At 39.2% G+C, this 20,767-nt stretch overlaps 1 protein-coding gene across 3 annotated transcripts in view; it reads left to right on the top strand.

The window, feature by feature from the left end:
• BBS7 (Bardet-Biedl syndrome 7) overlaps positions 1 to 20,407 on the top strand; it is a 30,819-nt gene extending 10,412 nt beyond the window's left edge. For 2 of the 3 annotated variants that reach the window (XM_036233448.1, XM_036233449.1), the window contains 13 exons: positions 176 to 292; positions 1,464 to 1,594; positions 3,947 to 4,031; positions 4,765 to 4,867; positions 6,415 to 6,607; positions 7,803 to 7,877; positions 10,334 to 10,399; positions 12,916 to 13,055; positions 14,931 to 15,095; positions 18,194 to 18,303; positions 18,407 to 18,510; positions 18,642 to 18,765; positions 20,039 to 20,407. In XM_036233448.1, the coding sequence (XP_036089341.1) occupies positions 176 to 292; positions 1,464 to 1,594; positions 3,947 to 4,031; positions 4,765 to 4,867; positions 6,415 to 6,607; positions 7,803 to 7,877; positions 10,334 to 10,399; positions 12,916 to 13,055; positions 14,931 to 15,095; positions 18,194 to 18,303; positions 18,407 to 18,510; positions 18,642 to 18,765; positions 20,039 to 20,172 (1,547 nt within the window). In that variant the 3' untranslated portion in view covers positions 20,173 to 20,407. Of the gene's footprint in view, positions 1 to 175; positions 293 to 1,463; positions 1,595 to 3,946; positions 4,032 to 4,764; positions 4,868 to 6,414; positions 6,608 to 7,802; positions 7,878 to 10,333; positions 10,400 to 12,915; positions 13,056 to 14,930; positions 15,096 to 15,581; positions 17,872 to 18,193; positions 18,304 to 18,406; positions 18,511 to 18,641; positions 18,766 to 20,038 lie in introns of those variants that run through there. The other variant, XR_004954830.1, reaches the window with a different exon arrangement.
• Positions 20,408 to 20,767: the final 360 nt, after the last annotated feature.

Here is a 20,767-nt window from a genome sequence, read left to right as displayed (position 1 = left end):
TTTTCTCATCTTAAAGTTAGATTGTGACTATGTAATCATCCTCGCAAATTAAGTCTTCTGTCTTTATATTTTTAAATGAGATTTTTAAATGAACGTCAACATACATGAAAATATTTTGATTTTCAAGAGATGAGTTGTGGGATAAATACGATTTGTTGGCTTCCATTATAACTAGGTGACTCTGGAGAAGACCTTTTGTTTGGAACATCAGATGGAAAACTCGGGATTATTCAGGTCACCACAGCCAAGCCGATACACAAGTGGGAGATTCGAAATGAGAGGAAGAGGGGAGGTGTGTTTTTGATATAGTTTTTGATATAGTTCAGATTCTGAAATTTTGGCAATTATTAAATATCCTAGGTTACATAGTTCATTCTGTTTTATTTATTCATAGTACATATATAACAGACTTAGCAATTCACAGAGCCATCTTATATACCTCTGCTACTTGTTTATTTAGCAGGTCTATCGTATTTTTGGCATAATTTTTTAAAATAAGACATGCACATAGTAATTTGGGATGGCGAGGCTCTTGTGGGCTGATGTCCATCTGTAACATCATTCTGTGCTCAGTCCATGTTTCATCGGTCATAGGGCACTGCTTGGGATTTGGGAGGATTCTGTGTGAGGCGAGGAAGATCTACAGTGACATTTCTGTTTTCTAAGGATGTTGTGCTTTTCAGAGGGGAACTTATATCTGACTTGGTAGGTAGCGAGATGGCTGTTTATAAGTACAGCATGTTTCTGCTTGGTTATTAGGGAAGACAGAGGATAAACAAATGAATAAATAGGATAGCTTCAGCTAGCCAGTCACCTGAAGAAAATGTACCAGGATTCCCTGCTAGAGAGTGACGGGGAGCAGGGGGAGAGCTGCTTTGACACTGGGCGGTCACGGAAAGTCCTGTAGGGGGTGAAATTTGTGCTCAGATCTGACTGATAAGGAGTTAGTAATGTAAAGATTTGAGGGAAAAGAATGTTCCCTGAAGAGGAAAAGATAAGGGCTAAGACCGGAGGCAGAGACAGACGTGATTCACTTGTGGAGCAGTGAATTCTGGGAAGACCCGTGTGGCTGAGTGCAGTAGCTGGAGGGGGTGGGGCCACATCCTGGAGGTCCTGCTGAGCTTTGGAGAAGGGCTGGAATTGGAAAGTCATGGAGAGTTGGAAGTGGGAAGTGGGGGTGTGACACCTACTTTACCAAAACAAAACAAACAAACAAACAAAACTGGGTGAGGCCAGAGCTGAAGATAGAAACGTGGGGGCCATTGCATGTAGATGATATTTAAAGCCTTGGAAATGGATGGACATGGGTGGAAAAGAAGGGCCATCTGATTATGCCCTAAGTTTGTTGCTGTCGCTGTTGTTTTTTAATTTTGAATTGTTACATACATATTTGTATTCTTATTTGATAATACTTGACCATAATATTAGTCTCATCAATAACTTCTCGCATCACTTTTTTAAAGGCGTTTTATGCGTCGACAGCTTTGACATTGTGGGTGACGGGGTTAAAGACTTACTGGTTGGGAGAGATGATGGCGTAGTGGAAGTGTACAGCCTCCATCATGCAAACGAGCCTGTGCTGAAATTCGATCAGGTGGGTTCATCGATAAAAAGGCCACGCGTGCTTTTCATTTATCAAGCAATTGCAGAGCTGAGTATGATGATTTGGGTTTTATTAAATTAAATATATTGCAATCTTGTGCTCAGCTTAAAATATTGCTGTTTCAATGTTATCAAAATCTCTTACTCCACTCTTATGTTTGAATAGAAGACTGTTGCCTTCAAACTGAAAAATAAATTTTTCATTTGATTTCTACATATTGTACATCTAAAGTATTAAAAATTTTGCCTTAGTTTCTACAAGGCATAATTGATTACAGGACTAACATGTTCAGGTAACTTAGAATGTTGTTTTGTTTTTTTTTAAAGTAATAAGATTTCAAGACATTATAAAAAATATCCTTAAGCAAGAGGGAATAGTAGCAATGTTACTTTTAGCCACCCGTGGGTCCACAGTACAAAAAATACTAGATAAGAGTCATTTTTAGTTCACAAATTTTAAATGTAATTCAGCTTGTTTATCCCAAGGTACAAAGTCACGTGGAGAGGCATTCTGGTATAAACTGAATCCTTCATTTTCATGAAGTGGAATTCTCCAGTCCAGGGTTTTCCCGTCCTGCCTCATACAGGATGCATTGAGGCTGTTTACAAAAAAAAAAAAAAAAAAGCAGAATTCATTGTCAACTTTCCTTTTTTCTTTGTCTAATTCCTCTAATAATGGTACCTCTCAGTCCAACTTTAACTGCAGATCAGCAAATACAGATATTTTGGTGTAATAAAGTGTATTATATAGATAATATGGGGACAAAATATTATATGTTATTTTCTAGATTTATTTCATATTTGTTCATTTCTGATGTAAAAAGTCTCTTGCTAATAATGCAAACAATAGTTTACAATAATCCTTTGCATACAGTAATCCTAAAGTGTACCATAATCCTTTGTCTGTGATCTCCTGTTTTTTTTCTCATCAACCCCTGAGAAACTCATTAGACCCTAAGTCTCCGCTTTGGCTTCTGTTCCAAACTCCTGGGGTGACAGAGCTCTCCCTCCGTCCCTGTGTGTGACGCTGAGAAAGCCTGTGTTCCTTCTTTGTCCCGTTCGTCTAGTGGCAGGGTGCTGCTTTCCGGTTACGTGAAGGCTGCAAACACACTGCCTCTTCTCAGGTTCATGACATCACTCTCTATCGGTTCCCTAATCTGAGGTCCTCTGATCTGACACAGTCTGGACTGATGGTTGGTTAATCAAAAAAGTTAAAACTTCCAGAAATTACATTTTTTGTAACTATTGCAAGCTGTGATGAAAAACCCAAAAGGCAGCTTAAAAATGTATAGGAGGGTGTATGGTTGTTTTTTATTTTCAGAATTACTTTAATGGGAACATGAACAAAAAGTTTTGAAGACTTGTAGTGTGCTTGAGATCTGCTCGTTAAATAAAAAAACTAACATTTTGCAAATTTATAACAATCCTTTGTTACTTGAATCTCTCAGGTAACTAGTTTCAGGAAGGGCCAAGACCCTGATTTGCAGAATAGCTCAGAGATTGGCCTCCTACAGGGAGGGTCAAGAGAGCCAGTGTTTATAATACTTGTGTCAATTTCCTCTACCTTCTCCTTTACAACAATGAGTCTCAGTCTTTCCCGATAAGAATTACCTGGCAGAGTTTTTCAGACTACTTGTCAAAACCCATTAGTGGGTTGCCAGCACATTTTTTTCTTTTAAATGAGATAGAATGGATTAGAATATGCCAGGGTGTAGCATAAACCTTTTAAATTATATCTGTTGGGTATGTTCATGTGTGAATCTATACCAGATTGCAATATAAAATACATTGCTTGCTTTCCAAATAGCATAAAAGCCACTGGCATAGAGTGTTCCGTTAAAAATACAGATTTGTTGACTCACCCAAGTGATTATTATCTGACAAGTTTGGGGAGTACTGCTTAAAAGAGATGTAAGCCCAGAACTTGCTGAAAATCTTGCTTTCATCTTCTTTATTAATCTGAAAAACAGTTCTGAGAAAACACATGAGAGGTGGTTTCTGGAATTCTGATGATAGACTAAATGTTTTGAGAGTTTGCTTATGTAATTTTTAAAAAACTTCTTTATATAAGTAAACAGTTTTTGCTCATTAAATATCTACTGTAGCTGAATGGCACAAATACATGAGTCATTTTCAATCTTTTTTCCCAAAATTTAAAAACGCAGGAATTTTCTGACATTTGTGCAGTATTTTTGACTTTCTAATCTCAGTGTCTGTATAAAAAATAGTATTCAGTAAATATATGATGAATGTCTGGAGACAGGAAAATAAGTTTTGTGGTTTATTTTAACATCTGCAAAATTTTTAGTTGCTAATAATGTGCTTGATCTTAAATTTATTTCAGGCATTGTCTGAAAGCATCACGTCTATCCAGGGTGGCTGTGTAGGGAAGGATGGTTATGACGAAATCGTGGTATCCACATACTCAGGTAAGGCAAATGGTAATAGGTAGTTGGAGAAAAAATTGATAATAAAAAAATATAAATTTAATAGATTGCTTCTGACGACTACTTAAAAAAAAAGTGTTACTGGTAATTCACTGTTACCTACAGCATTAAAAGCTTTATTGGTTAAAAAATGAGGGAAGGAATGGGCCAACTGATTTATAAAACAGTTAATGTTTAAGTGATAGTTTTTAAGAGTGCTTGGCATGTTACTAATATCTTTAAATGTTAAGTGATATTTTTCGGTTTAAAAAGAAATTTAGTTTGTTTTATTACTGTATACATTTCCTATTAAAACTTATTTTTGAGTACGTCATTTTTGCATTCTCATAATAGTTATACAAGAGTTCAGCTTTCCATGAAAATAATCTTTGAAAAAAATTTTTATTCATCAGCTATTATTATCTAGCATTTGCTAAGAATGTTGACTAATTCCATACCTGAAAGCTAAAACTGTAAATTAATAAGTGAAATATTTCCTTAATCATAGTCTTATAGTCTTTCAGGCAATGCAACAGTAGTATTATAAAATGCTGAAATAATTTCTTTATGGTTTGAATATTTTCCGGCTTGGTTTCTTTTGTTGTTGTTTTGTTTTTTGAAGAGGAACGTGTCTGAGGGGATAAGGGAGGCCGATGAAGGTGGGCAGGGGGCTTGTAACTGGGTTTCATTTGACATGAGCAGTGCTGGGTGGTGCCTGACTGTGACGTCTCTGCAGGCTGGGTTACAGGTCTGACAACAGAGCCCGTGCACAGGGAAAGCGGACCTGGGGAAGAGCTGAAAATCAGTCAGGAGATGCAGAATAAAATTTCTTCTTTACGGTAATTTTGCTGCCTCTTTTTCATCTCATGAAGTATGTGGTTTGCGGGTTGTTTTTTTTTTTTTAATTTTGTTACTTATGGATGCAGTATATTTTATTGGAAGGAATTAATATAACTGAGTAGTTTATCACTTTTTTAAAAATGAATGTTTATCAGTTTGAGGAAATTAGCAGTAAGTTTCAATTAATATTTTAGAGTTAGAAATATACTTTTTGTATATTTCATTCTATATCGACTTTTTCTTAGATCAAGAATTACATTTTTGCATTTGTTTAGTTATAGGTAGTTGTAATGTTTTGTTTTTTCTCAGACGTTAGAAGGAAGCTAACACAGATGGCTCTGTTCTTCATTAGTTCTAACGTTCACTGCTCCTGAGAACCTTTCTGAATCTGTAATTTTGGCTTTATAAGTGTTCTTACTGGAAGTTAGTAATGCTGACTTCCTTAGACACAGGGATTGCTTTGGTGGCCTCTTCAGTCTGACGAGTGCTTTGAAGAGGACTCAAGTAAAATTGCCTCATATAATGAAGACGTGGGGGTCGCTGGAACTTTTAATGCCTGCTCTTCCCACGTCTGCCCGTGCCGTCCTGTTGGGGGAGTGCGGGCCAGCATTTTTGGATGGTAGTTGAGGGGTAGAGAAGTTTCTAAGGCCACAGGGACTAGTTCACTAAGGCCACACCACAGGCTCTGCACACACCAGTCCTCCAGAGCCACCAGGAGAGCACGCTCTAGCGTTCACACAGCAGGGACAGCGAGGAGCGTTCCTGGGGACCGTCTCGCATCCTCGGGATCCTACCTCGTCTTCTCTGGGGCAGCTCGGGAGAAGCTTCAGTCTGTCCGGTTCATTCGGCACCTGGAGCGCAGGTGCGTGCGAGGCGCTCTGTGCTTGGACGTGTGAATCCTGTCCTTCGTTCACTGCGCAAACCCCTTCCAGGCCGCTCCCCGACTTCCCCCCACACTGGGGTGGCTAGGCCTCCTGTCGCTCCACCCTGGTTCCTGCGGCTTCGTTCGCGTGCCCTCTTTCTGGGTAACTGGAGCCTGCACGGTGCCGTCTCCACACGACCCTCTCCCGCACTCAGTGGGACCGCCACTGTCCCGCTGGCTCCCGGTCGTCCTCGTGGTCCCCCGGGTGCCAGTGCTCTGTGGCCTCTTCATCTCATCCGCCTCGCTCGCGTCTTACTGAAAGGCGCATGTCGACTGCTGTTTCCCGTAAGGCTGTCGCATTCCTTCTGCACCAGGACAGTCACATTCTCTTCTGCTTGGTGCTGTGTGTAGCCAGAGGCGCAACTCTAGCTAGAGTTGATTATTTGCTACTAAACGACTCTATTAATATTGCTATAGGACTGAGTAGATGTTTTGATTTTTAGATTAGAGGTAAAAAATGTGGAATCATTTGGTCATAGAAGCGTAAATTTTGTTCCCATTAGCACTGTAGTTCTAGCTCAACCAATAAAAATTCATTTCGCAGAGGTCAATGTGTCATATTTTAACAGATATTCTGAGTCTAAGTCCGCTTGTCCTGGACAGAGGTGTGGTGTTTCCCCGCAGGAGCGAGCTGGAACAGCTGCAGTACCGGGTCCTGCAGGAGAGGGAGCGATACCAGCAGGCCTCTCAGTCGAGCAGGGCCGTGTTCGCAGTGCCTTCCTTCAGTATAAACGACAAGTTCACGTTGAATAAAGATGACGCCAGCTACAGCCTGATCTTGGAGGTGCAGACGGCAATAGATAACGTCTTAATACAGGTGAGCAGGACCTCTGCAGTCCTCCTTTTACGACTGACTCTGTTTCGCACACCAGTCATCTGCCCTCATTATTACTGAACACTTTTAGATGGTAATTTTAGATGTTTGTCTTTTAGTTTAGAAAGTAATTTTAAAGGTTTACCTTAATCTTCCATTTGGTAATCATAGATTACCTAAACTATCCCTTTGCTCATAGACTATCTAAACTATACCTTTTATTTATCCTATACATTTTAGACAGAGGACAGATGGGCTTAATTGTCAGGGCGAGTCACTGAGGATGTCAGGGCGTGTTCCTTAGCCTTCAGGAGGAGCTTCAGGGCTGTGACCTAGAGATCTGTAGTAGTCGATGCCCTTATTTGAACCTTTTTTAAAGCTCTGCATACTAAAATGGTAGCCTGCAGGACAGCTTGCTCATCAGCCACCAGTTACCAGGTCGGTCAGTAGGCACAGCAGATAGTTTCGAAGGTGAAATTTAGGGTTAGTAAGGTACAACTCTGTGTATTATATTTGTTATACAACTATAGCTCCATCGACATATGTAATCAGTTCCGTAAGTTGGAAGATAGTCAGGGAGTGGAAAAGGCTGACAGCGCGATGAATGGAAAACGACCAAATGATTGAAGAACCCATCAGAAAATGAGAAAAGAGTGAAGAAGAGGGAGACAAGGTTTAAAAACGTGGGGAGACAGCAAATTATTAGTGAAAACTTACAGGCGGAATCGCTCTTTATTGGCACCAGGGCAGAGCCGCGTCTCGGGCAGCTCCGGGGCACAGTGCGCATCGGAAGGGGACCCAGTCTCTGCGAACCTGCCTCTCCTTCCAGAGGAGGCCGAAGGTCACCTCCCTTCTGTCTTACCACCCAAGTTCAGCTTGACCAAAAAAATGAAGCTGGCGTAATCAGAGTGGCCCAGAGCGTATTAGCACTGACAAAAACAGAAAGATTATACTTTTAATGGGGTAGCGAGAGGTGATATTCTATAATCTCTGTTAATCCAAATTAGGAAAAAATGGGCCATTGTAATATAACATTTATTCCCAATTTACTTTCTAGAAGTATATATTATCAAATATAAGTTAAAAGACTATATTCTCAAATTTAAAGATGAATACAAGGAGAAGCCCTAAGAGAAAATATGTTTTGTGAAAAGTTTGTTTTCCAACTTAACCTCTTTTTTCTTAATATTGACTGTAGAGTGATGTTCCAATAGATTTACTTGACGTGGATAAAAATTCTGCTGTTGTCAGCTTTAGCAGCTGTGATTCTGAGGTGAGTATGAAATATAAAGAATTCTTTAGACCAGGGTTCCCCAACCCCTGGGCCACAGACTGGGCCTTGGCCTGTTAGGCCCTGGGCCGCACAGCAGGAGGTGGGCGGCGGGCGAGCAGGCGAAGCTTCACCTGTGTTTATGGCCGCTCCCCAGCGCTAGCGTCCCCGCCTCAGCTCCACCTCAGAGCACCAGGCACTAGACTATCGGAGGAGCACTGGTCGCTGTTGCCGAACAGGTTGAGGCCCCCTGGTTCTGACGCTTGCGTTTCTATTACTCTATTTTGGATAAAACCTATAAATGCCACCAGGGTTCAGTGTTTCCTCTTCAGCTTCTCCCTTCATACAAAATTTGCTAGTGCTTTGCTTTTTTTATCTTCTGGTAAACCAGAAACTAGGGCGTGGGCTTAGATTTCCTGCTTTCTCTGATCTCTCAAATCCAGTTAGTAACTGGCTCCTGCTGGCTCTACCTCCCCGGCTGTTAAACCTTGACTCCGCTTCATTTCCCCTTCTGTTCACTTTCCAGGCCCCACTCACACCTGCTCGAATGGCTCATCTCCCATTCTCTGCTTCCAGGGTGGCCTCTCACTTCCAGCTTTGCCGCACACCTCCACTAGAGGTCTTCCTGAGATGCAGACATCGCTGTGTCATTTCGTTCTCAAAACCTTTTAAAAAGGTTTCTTGTTTCCTGTTGCATGCAAGTCTAGATTCCTCACTGTGACATAAAAAATCTCCCACGATTCAGCATCTCCAGCTTCTCTCTCACCAGCTGCTACCTTCCCTTCTAGGCACACTTTTTATGCCAAGCTGAAATTTTTAAAATTTCCTGAAAGCGTGATATAGTTTGCCACATTCCTTCGTTTGTCTGCGCTCACTTTCCTGGGCTTGTTGAATCACATAACCTTGATTCAGCAGATGTTTACCGAGCACTTAGCCAAGTGCGAAGTCCCTAGAACACCTGGCAGAACTCTCGGACACGCTTCCTGCATCACTTCTTGTCACGCAGTGCTGTCAGCCCAGTGTCTCGGAGCTAGGTGGGGCTCCTGACGAGAAGGTGGGGTCACCGTTAGGTCCCGGGGAGCTGCATCGGAGACGGCCAGCCAGGGCCGGAGATGGAGACTGGAGTTGGGAAGTTGCACATACTAGAAAGGGAGGACTAAAAAGAATCGATGAAGAGCAAAGTTGACAGCTACATTGGGGAATAGTTTTCAATACAACAATTTCATAGTAAAGCTTTTTTTCTTTGATAAATCTTATAATAACAGTTATATTGTATTATCTATGATTTGTCATCCCTGTTTGAGGACATATATAAGATTAGGACCTACATTTCTATGATCATTTAGAAAATCAAGTTAATATTAACATAAAATTTTTAATTTTAAAGTTAACCTTTTTTATTTATATCACTGCAGTATTCTTCGGAATGAGTATTTTATACTAATTTAAAACCTATTTTCTGGAATGATAGCTTTATAAAAACCTTATTATGGAGACTTCAAGTATATACAAAAGTAGAAAGAATAGTATAATTATCTCCACGTACTCATCACAGCTTCAGCGTGCAGCCAGTCTTATTTTATGTTCTTCACCCTCCTCCGCCATTCAAAACTTAATCCCAGACATTCTGTCCCTTCTAGTCCATTGTCATTTTATTCATAAATACATAAGTAAATAACATTTATTTTCAATCAAACAAAATATGTTTTTAAGTTGGAGTCTCTGTTTACTGAGTATAAATGATCTGAAATGTAAATGTTCAAATTTCCTTTTTGATATTAGCATCCTTTTTGTTTAGTTATTTATTAAAAATAGGAATATAACTACATGAAAATTACATGTCAAATACTTATATTGCTTTGTATTTGCAGTTCATGAAACTAGATGTATTTTTCTATTTTAGTAGTTTAATATTTATTTTCAAGAAGTTGTTATTGGAAGTAACCTCTCTAATTTACTTCAACAAACATGTATTGCATTTCTGCAGTAAGCCAGGTACTGTGCTACTTGGTGGGAATACAGAGCGGAGCTATTTCTCAGTCTTCTGAGAAATAAGTATTTGTGAAAATCAAAGGCATTCTATACCATTGATGTTTTTGTCTTATAAACATTAGGAGTTTGTACCATTTGTTAAATTTTTAGAACAATTAATATTTTAAAATGTAGAGACTCAAGATGGAAAGAGCATGAGCTTTAGAGTCTTAAAGATGTGAATTTGAATTCCAGCGTCATTACTAACTGGCTTTTGGGAAATTTACCCAACTGCTCGTGCCTTGGTTTCTTCATCCGCTAAGTTACTTAGTAAAACTTACGTAGGGTCGTTTGTAGGAATAAGCAAAGAGCATTTAGCTCAGTGTTACCCAAATGAAGAGTGCTCAGTAAATGGTAGCCAACGCTGATACCTTTTTATCGTTAAAGACGTGGATTCATCCTTTTCCTTAACTTTGAATTTTTCCCAGTCAAATGACAACTTTCTCCTCGCCACTTACCGGTGCCAGGCAAATACCACAAGGCTGGAACTCAAGGTAAAAATATTTGAAATTACCTTTACTTGAAAGCTTGAACTTTCTCTTTTATCTCGGTATATCCTGCAACATCTGATATCATTTCTTTGCATTCAGTTTCTCCCTGAAATGAATCATTTTGGACTAATGACTTTTAAATGACCTGTTAGGTTTTAGTTCAGCCCGGACCACTGTCTCTGCTATTATCACTCAGCCAGTCACATTCTCTGACATTATCAATCCTTAATTCCCAACAGTGGGAAATTTCAAACATGTTTGAAAGTAATGACTTCAGTTTCAGCAGTGATCAACTCATGGCAATCTTATTTATACTGTCGCTCTTCATTCCAAATTGTTTTGAAGTAAATACAAGACACTTTATAATTTCTTTTGTAAATATTTCAGTACATGTCTAAAATATAACTTTTTTCTGACATAACTATAATATTATTATCACACCTACGAAAAATTAACAATGATTCCTTAATATTGTCACATATTTAGTGTTGAGATTCCACTGATTTTTGTTCTTACAGTTTGTTTGATCCAGTCATGGTCCAGATAAGTCATCTGGTTATTGAAGTATCTGAGCATCCGCCCTGTGTTTTCCTACTATCTGGATTTCTCTGATTGTACTCCAGTGACATTTGTTACTGTTTATTCTAGAGCAAATCTTTTAGGTTTTTAGTAACATGTTTATTCTAGAGCAAATCTTTTAGGTCTTTTAGTAACATGATCACTTCTCCAATTAAATACTGATCATGGCACATAAATCTGTTTTAGTGGGTTAATTTGTAATGTAAGATTTAAAATTTATTTTTGATACATTTATGACCTAAAAACTAAGGGAGACTGTAACATTTTTCCTGGTGTTACTGATGTTCTGAGGCTCAGAGTATGTTTTTTTCAAGAGAGATTTTGTTACACAATTTTTTCACATCTGATTAAGAAATTTTCAGTTAAATGTAATTTTTTCTAAATAATTTATTTTAATCCACGTAAGTCCCCTTTCATTTATTTTGAAAGGAAAATTGAAAACGAGGATAAATGTATTACCGAAGGAATGTATTTAAGCATATTTTATGTAATCCAATTAAACATTTTAAATTACATTTTCACAGTTGGTGCCAATAAATTAGGAAGTGGGCCTAAAAATATTAAAAAGCTCTATTCTTTTTTAAAATTTGCTATAATACTTTTGAAGTTTAGAGGAAAGAATAAATGCCTGAAAAGAGCCAAGAAAACTATGAGAAAGAAAAAAGGCGAAATTTGTGTTGCCATGTGGTAAAACATACTGTTAAACTACTGTAATAAAAGTATTGTGAGGTATTTACAAGGCTTAAGTTAACAGGCCATGCAACAAAATCCAGTCTAGAAATAGAACCCAGCACACGTTTATGTAAATTTAAAGCATGACATTTGTATCGGGAAAAATTCTACTCAGTTACTATTTCTTTTTAGAAATTGGTTGCTACACTGGCATCCATCTGGAAGAAAATTAAGTGGATTCTTATGTCATATACGAAAAAATTCAGATCGGTTAACTACCTAGTTATTTTTAAAAGAAGAGAGAAATTTATTTGTCTTCCAGATAATGAGTGAATATCAATACAATGTAAAGACTATCTACAAGTTGTTTCACAGAAGATCACCCAGTAAGGAAAATAGGCAAAGGCTATGGATAGGCAGTTCACAGAAGCAGCAATCAAAAAGCTAACAAATATGGAAAGAAAATGTTCTACCTCATTAGTTAGGGAAAATTAAAATAACAAAAAAAAGTTTCTGCTTGTCTGAAAGATTGGCGAAAAATTGTAAAGAGCAGAGAAGAGGGAAAGGACACACCCAAATATAGCTAAAGGAAATGAAAGTTGTTCTAGTTACTTCGGAAAAACAGGCAGTCGTTCCATTTGGAGGAATGTATTTCACAGCAGCGAAATCACAGTATTGTCCACACGGATGTGCATTCACCACGGCATTGTTTGTAGAGGCAGAAAAGTGGGACCAAAGTGAACATTCGATAGTTGAATTAGCTGTCCATCCCATGGAATATTAACACAGCTGCGGCACGGAGCAGATCCCATGAAAAACACTAAGTGCAGATAAAATCCCTGCATACATATATCTACACTTTTTATTTATAATGGTGGAAAGACGAAGGCAGGTGTGTAAAGAACATAAGCCGGTCGGTGTGATGGGTTATTCCATCGGGCGGGGTGCGGATGGGAGGGAGCCGGAGGAAGCGCTGGTACCAGGACAGGCAGAGTGAGGGGAAAAGGACTATTACAAATAAAAGCAGGTGTCTGTGATAGAAGTGGAATTCATTTATGTGAAATTATCTATTTGTTTCTGTACACCTGCGTAGAACGGTGTATGAGAGATTGACTACCGAAATAGCGATGATGATCATGTCATTATTTTCTTCAAGATATTATAGAAGAGATTAAGGCCTAAATACCTGACTACCTGTGTTGAACATTTTCAAGATAACGTTTATATTGCTAGATTTTTATTTTCTTTTCTCTTTTGCATTGAATCAGATTCGCTCAATTGAAGGCCAGTATGGCACGCTTCAAGCATATGTGACTCCCAGAATCCAACCCAAAACCTGCCAGGTACGCCAGTACCTGATCAAGCCCCTCTCACTCCATCAGAGAACCCACTGCATCGATCATGACAGGTAGGACAGCAGAGGAGCAGTTCATGTTTAGGGTATCACGCTATGCAGATGAACTTGTTGTCATTTTGTAGTGTGAATTCTGGTAGCTGTTTGTATATCTTAAAATTAAATATTTAAATGCTATGGATTAGTATTTCTACTAGATTTATAGGATTCTTTGTCTTCTTTTAGAAGCTGATTTGAGCTGGACTTTGCTAACTTTCTCATATATTGCCATTCTGAGACCAGCAGAGTCACAGTTCTCTCTCTCTCGAACACCTGTCATGAGCAAATAGCATCTAGCACTTGAGTGTTCTGTGAACAGGACCTTGATGTGTCAGCCTCAAGCATTGTTCTTTCTGTTTCACCTCAGGAAATGCTCTCAGAGCAGCCCATTGTGGTAGTCCGTCCCTGTTGTTACTGACTTCCTTCTAACCGAAGCATCCTCCTGTCTGTTGTTTTTCACTTTCTTCCTTGAGGATGAGAAACCCTGGGCTTAAATAAAGGGAAAGGAAAGAAAGAAATTATTCGGTATTTCCCTGTGCCGTGCATTGCGCGAGATTCTTTAGGCATCATCATTTAAGTCTTCATAACGAGACAGGTGGTAACGTATCCATTTTACAGATGGGAAATGGAGGTGGTGAATGCACAGTGCTACATATATATTGCACTGCTAAATCGTACACCTGAAACTTTCCGGGTTTTATTAACCAATGTCACCATAAACAAACAAACAAACTGATAATTTGTAGCTGTTGAGATATAAGAACAAATTTGCCTTGGGAAATACAATCAATGAAAGGAATGCATTTGTTTCATTTCTGTTGATTACCTTGAAGATACACAACATCAGTAAAAACATTGCTGTTGTCTGCTATTATAGAGGAAAGACAGACATGGAGGCTAGGAACAGCAGGTAACTTGCTGATATGAGAAACAGCCAGGAGTTGAGGCCAAAGCCCATGCTTCTTCTATTGCAACTTGTAATTTTAAAGATGTCTTTTAAATAAGATATAAGGAGAAATATTCCTAAGGAAGATTTTTTGAAAACATTAAGGAGGGTAGATTCTTTTGGGGGTGTCCTGCTTAAAAGTCAAGGTTGTTGGTGGCGGTCGCACAGCCCGCTGGGAAGAACAGCAGCAAACTGGGGACCAGGAGCCCCAGGTTATAGTCTCACATCTGGGCTCTCGCTTCCTCATCTGCAGATAAGAGGGTCAGACTGGAGGATGCGAAGTCCCTCAGAATTCTTAGGGTTCTTTCTTCATGCTCTGTCTTCTTAAAATTCCTTCTGAACCTTTCATTCCACAAACTCTATATTTTCCTGTTTGTAATTATTCATTTATTTAAAATCTGTTTGATTTACTTTACCTTCTGCGTGTACGTGTGTGCGACCTTGGCGAGACGAGATGGACAGTATTACGCCCACCCCTGCAGCGTGGAAGGTGCCCTCCCCTGACCTGCCCACAGCACAGCGGGCATGGGCACAGGGATTCACGTCTGTTTATTTTATTTAAAAGACCACGTCTTTGCCTTCACATTACGCTGAGTATTTCCCCAGGGAGAGTCTTGAAAGCATGGTTTGTAGTTTGTATGGCAGAGATATTAGATGAACTTTTTAAAAATGAAATCTGAGTAAACCGAATTTTACCTGTAAATCATGTTATAATGAAAACAAGTTTATGTTACTTACCTGAATACTAAAAGCAGAGGTGTGGCTAAGCACTCATTTTTTCATAAAATCTAAATGTTTATCTATCTGATATATAAGATTAATCTGAGAAAAATTAAATGGATACTTTTATATTCGTTCAGCTGCTGTGACAGAACTGTTTGTTAATGTGTTGTGTACATGCGTATCCCCACAAACGAATGTGCACCTCTCCTCTGAAATGGCAGGCCCGTGAACACACTGACCTTGACCGGCCAGTTCAGCTTCGCTGAAGTGCACTCATGGGTGGTGTTCTGCCTGCCCGAAGTCCCTGAGAAGCCCCCGGCGGGAGAGAGCGTGACCTTTTACTTCCAGAACACCTTCCTCGACACGCAGCTGGAGAGCCACTGCAGGCAAGTCACACTCCTCACTCCCAGGGTTTTCAGATAAATGGAGCTTCTGATTTTCATTCGTGTTAAAGCAAGAATAATTTGCAAATCATAGGATCAAAAACCTATACGATTTAAGAGAATCTGTTGAAAAACAAGTCGAATTAATGAGTTTGAAAATGACTGAATAAAGATGAATATGAAAGATCGATACATTTCCCATCCCCAACAATCAGTCAGAAAAGAAATACTTTCAAAAGACCTTTTCAGAATAGCAATAACAATAACAAAATGCCCATGTAAAATCAGTAGGAAAATTCTGTAGTAAAAATATGCAGAAGTTATATGAAAAAAAAGTTTAAAACTTAATTGACATAAAAGTCGATTCAGTGGAATAATACATTCTTCTAGTCATCAATATGAAGATATTGTAAACATGGCAGTCCTCAAATTGATTCGAACTTTCTGAGTTGGTGAGAACTGCAATTGGATTTCTTTATGCAAAAACAGGCGCAGCGCTCGGGAGCTTGGATCCTGCAGGGCTTCGAAGCTCTCGTGGCGCGAGGTGGTGGCAGCTCTTCTTCTGCACTCCCCGATGCTCTCCCGCCCTCTGCCCACGCCTCTCCCAGCGGCTCCCATAGCTTCCATTTCTGACTGCGGTGGAGGCGGGCATGCCCTCCTCTGGGGTTCCTGGGTTCCAGCCTCTGAGTGTGAACCGACTTCCTCCTTGGCTAAGGCTCTTTCTCTACTGTGCTCTCTGAGCTTGAACCGCCCGCCTCTTTGCATTCTCATTCTCTTACCTCTGTAGGTGGTTTCTGGTAGTTTGATCTTTTGTGTTTTTAATTTTGTTTTGTTTGGAGGGGAGGGGGCTTCTTACCCTCTCTCCTTCTCTTCTCTTGAGGATTCTTCACCTAAGATTGTTGAGGTATTCTACTTCCTGCTTCCTAGCTGAGACTTTTAGCATGCTAAATTCTGGAAACAGCTGTGAACTCATAATTTCACCTCAGAATGCAGCCTTTTAGAACCAAGAACTCTCCAGAAACCTAACTGGTTTTAGGACGAGTGCCACTGCACTTCCAGGGGCGCTCATCCATGTCTAAGCCTGTAGTAATGAGTCATGTTTTGAAGAACCGCAGTGAACCTCACACTTAAATCATAGCAGACAATTCAACATGCCCTTAGCATGTTATATATTTTTATAATATACTTTCGCTCTTTACCATTCTGTTTCCTTACATATTCTTTTTTTAACAGTTGAAACTCTACTTATTCTTTAAGGCCCAACTCAGTAGCTGCATGTTTCAAGCCTTCCTTGATTCCATTCTCTGTTCCCACAGCATTTTATTCTTGCCTGCTGTAGGTATTTACTGTTACTGGGTTGCAGTATGTAATAGTTTTTATGTAAGCTTGTCTCTCTAAACTAGAGTGTGAGCTCCTCCTGGGCAGAGTCCGTTTCTTAGTTACCTTCAGACGTCCCCTCTGAGGCCCCACCTAGCACATGGCGTTGAACTCAGTGGTGCTTGGTGCGTCTGGTACCCGAGTGAGGCACAGACGTGTGGAGGAAGCACAGAAACCTGGGCTTTGGAGGCGGACATGCTTAGATCCGGGCCTTGCTTCTGTGGCTCACTAGCCGCTCGACCGTAATTGTTCTAGTTCACTCTGAGCTTAGGTTTTCTCTTCTGAAGAATGGAGATAATAGCATTTACTTCATTGCATTGCAATGGTGAAAAGATGTTAAACCATGTCAGTCCTTCCAGAGTCAGGAACCGTGTATTTAATTAAATAGCATCAGTTAAAATTAAAGACCAGTGAAAATCTCATAATTTCTAAAAATTGGGATCAAAATGGTAAGTATGTATCACTCATCTTTCTGGAAAAACAATTCAGTAGTCAACTACAGCTAGTCAATATAAACTATTTGTGGGTGTGAAAACCAAATAAAAAGGCAACTTTGAATACATGAAAGATAGCATATATTAATTAGAAAACTTTTGGTCATCATAAAAAAGAACCAACGCAAGCAGGCTTAACCAAATAAAAGGGATTTCTCGGCTCCTGTAACCCAGAAGGCCGGCAGGAACCGGCCTGAGGCACAGCCGCGTCAGTGGCTTAACCGGTGTCCTCGAGACTTTCCCCTTCCATGGCCCTGTGTTCGTCTTTGCTGGCTTCCCTGTGTGGCGCCACGGTGGCTGCCAGCGGCTCCGTGTAGCTCTGTGTCCTTTCAGCTGCCCTCGAGCTGCTTTTCCCACTAGTTCCAGTGAACAAAGGCCCAGGATCGAGCATCACCGGTGGATGCCCCTGGATTCCAGAGATGGAACATGCTGCTAAACGCTTCCTGCTGAAGGCCCAGACATGGGGTTGAGGCCAGTGCCCGTGAAAGTACATGGATTGAGAAGGGCGAGGGGGAGGAGTAGTTCCGTACAGCAGGGGTCCCCAACCCCTGGCCATGGACAGTACCAGTACTTGTCCTGTTAGGACCTGGGCCTCATGGCAGGAGGTGAGCAGCGGGTGAGCGAGCCACGTCTCACCTGTGTCTGCAGCCACCCCCCAGTGCCAGCATCGCCTCCTCAGCTCCGCCTCAGGCTGTAGATTCTCATAGGAGCAGAGGGCGCCGGTGCCAAAAAGGTTGGCGACCACTGCTCTACAGAAGAAGAATGGTCCTGTGACCGTAAGAAGTGGCAGTGGATGCTGGGCATAGAAGAACAGAAGATGCACCACTTAGGTTTGAGACCTTTTAAGGATGAAGCATATAATCATGCTGTGATTTACATGAGTACATCAGAGAAAAATGTACTTATATGTGAGTAAGCAATTCTAAATGCATTTCATATATATAAGGGGTTATTGGATGTTTTATTAGTGAAGATGAAATTGTTTTAAATGAAGGACATATAAATCGGCATATCTTTAGGAGGTATATATCTAACAAATTTTGTTTAGTTTCATAAGTATGTCAGACTTGAATTCATATAACAGTAAAGGTTACACATTTTAATATGCTTTATATTAAGATGCTATGTAAAGATATCTAAAATCAAATGAAATCTAAACACTAGTTACTCCTTATATGTATTGGCTCTATTTCCTTCTAAAGCTGTTCTTTTAAAAAATATATTTTATAGAAAAGGAGAAGGGGTTTTTAAATCCGACAACATTTCTACTATATCCATCCTGAAAGATGTGCTCTCTAAAGAAGCTACAAAAAGGAAAATTAACCTCAACATATCATACGGTAAAAAAAAAAAAAAAAAAAATCATTTTTTTGGTTGTTGTTACAATAAGAATGTTTCTGATCAAATCGACTTTCTAATTGTGCCTGGCTCAAATCTTCCTAGAGATAAATGAAGTTTCAGTTAAACACACTTTAAAGCTAATCCATCCAAAGCTGGAGTACCAGTTGCTTTTGGCGAAGAAAGTGCAGTTAATTGATGCTTTAAAAGTAAGTATATGTGTCATGGACTCCTGATCTTTATTTTATTGCGATGGGGTTTCTAAAATTGTGAAGACTTAAAAGTTACACTGGATTGAATTTTGAATATTAAGTTGCTTCTGTTTTTAATTTTAAATAAGGAATTGCAGATTCATGAGGGAAATACAAACTTTCTGATACCAGAATATCGCTGTATTCTAGAAGAGGCAGACCACCTACAGGAAGAATACAAAAAGCAGCCTGCGCATCTCGAAAGACTCTATGGTTAGTAGACTCTTCTAGAATACCTTGTCTACTGGCTGTTTCTGAAGGGTCATGTGACAGAAGCTGGGCAGAGAAGACGGGCAGATGACAGATGTCATGACCCTGTGGCAGCCAGTTTTTTTACCTAAAAGATTTATTTTTTTAAGTTAGTTTAATTCTTAATATTTTTTACTTGATAAAATCTAAAATTAAGTGCAGTGGCAAATCCTGCAGACTCTCCTCACCCCCAATGCATGCTCTTGCACTGTGTCAGGTCTTCCTTAGAGTTGTTAATGTATGTCATCAATCCGCATTAATCCTTAAGCCTACCTAGTGAATTGCTTACTTTATACCCAGGGACTCGCTCACAAGCTGTGATGATAATATCTAATATCTTCGTATTTATTACATGTCATGCACACGATCTTTCATCCTTACAGCACCTAGGAAGGTGGGTGGTGCAAAGCCACCGTCTCTTTATCACCAACTCCGAAATCAGGAAAACTTTGAAAAACAAATCTGACTTGATCTGAATTAATTTCGTGACAATACCTCACTTAAACTTTTCACATGAGGTTATATAGTCTTTTTTATTCCACTGTGTGTTATTGTTCATTCCTAGATTTTGTTGCAGAAGCATTACTATGTTTTGTTACCGAATACTGCCACTCATTCCCCTTGGGTTTTTGCCATATCTGCTATATTCCTTTCATTATCTTCCTAAACTATGAAAAATCCTGAAACACATCTTACATCAAGGTTTTTGGATAGAGTGACAGCTTGAATTATTCCATTGTACACATGAGAGAACTTAAAGGTGAAATAATTTGCCCACATCTTTGAACCTAGGAATATTTGCCCTTAAGTCAAACACCCAAGAATGGTCAACATATAAACGGAATATAGTAATATAAGTAAACATGTTAACAGAATCTCTACACTATCTCGAAATGGTCAACTTGGTGGATAAAACAAACCACTTGTTTTGATGTTATATATACCAAGAGGAGTTCAAAACTGGCCAGTAGTCGATTGTCTGAATTAATAGCTTGTAACCAATTGTTAAAAGGGTTATAAGCCAGAGGATTCCTATTTTGAAACTTGCCCTAAACTTGTCCTATTTTTGAAACTTGCCCAAAATAATATTGTTTTAAGCATCAATCCTTTTAAGTTTGTGTATAAATAATGGAATTACAGGTGCTTAGAAATAGATTCTCAACTTGTCATTCACTTACATTAAATACTGTATCATCCAAACTAATCAATCACCGACAATTAACATTTTTCTTTATAGGCATGATCACCGATCTTTTCATAGATAAGTTCAAGTTCAAAGGCACCAATGTGAAAACCAAAGTACCTCTTTTACTGGAGATTCTGGACAGTTATGACCAAAACGCACTGATTGCTTTCTTTGATGCTGCATGAAATGTAAAGAAGGTAAAGTTCCAGAGAAGGTCTCTGCTTAAATGAACATGTTGAAGTTACAAGCTAACCTATATATACTTTTATTTCAAATACTTTTAAATATTATCTAAATATACTTGAGATATGACTTTTTTTAGTAATGCTTTCATTTCCTTTGACAAATGCAACTTATTAAAAATAGAGAGCATTTTTATTTTTAAACTACAAGTGGAATGATTATAAAGGGTTTAATGAATTTTTTGCCAGTGGATTTTTTTTAATTTTTATGTTGAGAAATAATATTTGGAAAATAAAAATATATTTAAACATTCTACAGGCTGATCCACACATTATGTATATAATTTGCTTTACAGTTTTCAAAATTTACATTTTTTACCTCATTGATCTTCACAACATATATTATTATTTTATCAAATCATCTGAGAAAATAGATTCTCACCGAAGTTAAGTGATGAAGACAACTTGCTATTACCTGTAAAACTGGACCAGAGCCCAAGTTCAGGGCCTGGTTTGTGTTTCAGTTAATATATTTGTTGTCAGCCAGTGGAAATACCCTATCAGTTATTTTTTCTAAGAGTTGAGATGGATTTGCAAC

Source organism: Rousettus aegyptiacus, unplaced genomic scaffold, assembly GCF_014176215.1.
Source record: "Rousettus aegyptiacus isolate mRouAeg1 unplaced genomic scaffold, mRouAeg1.p scaffold_m13_p_16, whole genome shotgun sequence".
NCBI classification, from domain to species: Eukaryota; Metazoa; Chordata; class Mammalia; order Chiroptera; family Pteropodidae; genus Rousettus; species Rousettus aegyptiacus.
The sequence above is the reverse complement of the archived record's forward strand: the minus strand, read 5'-3'. Positions and strand labels throughout refer to the sequence as shown.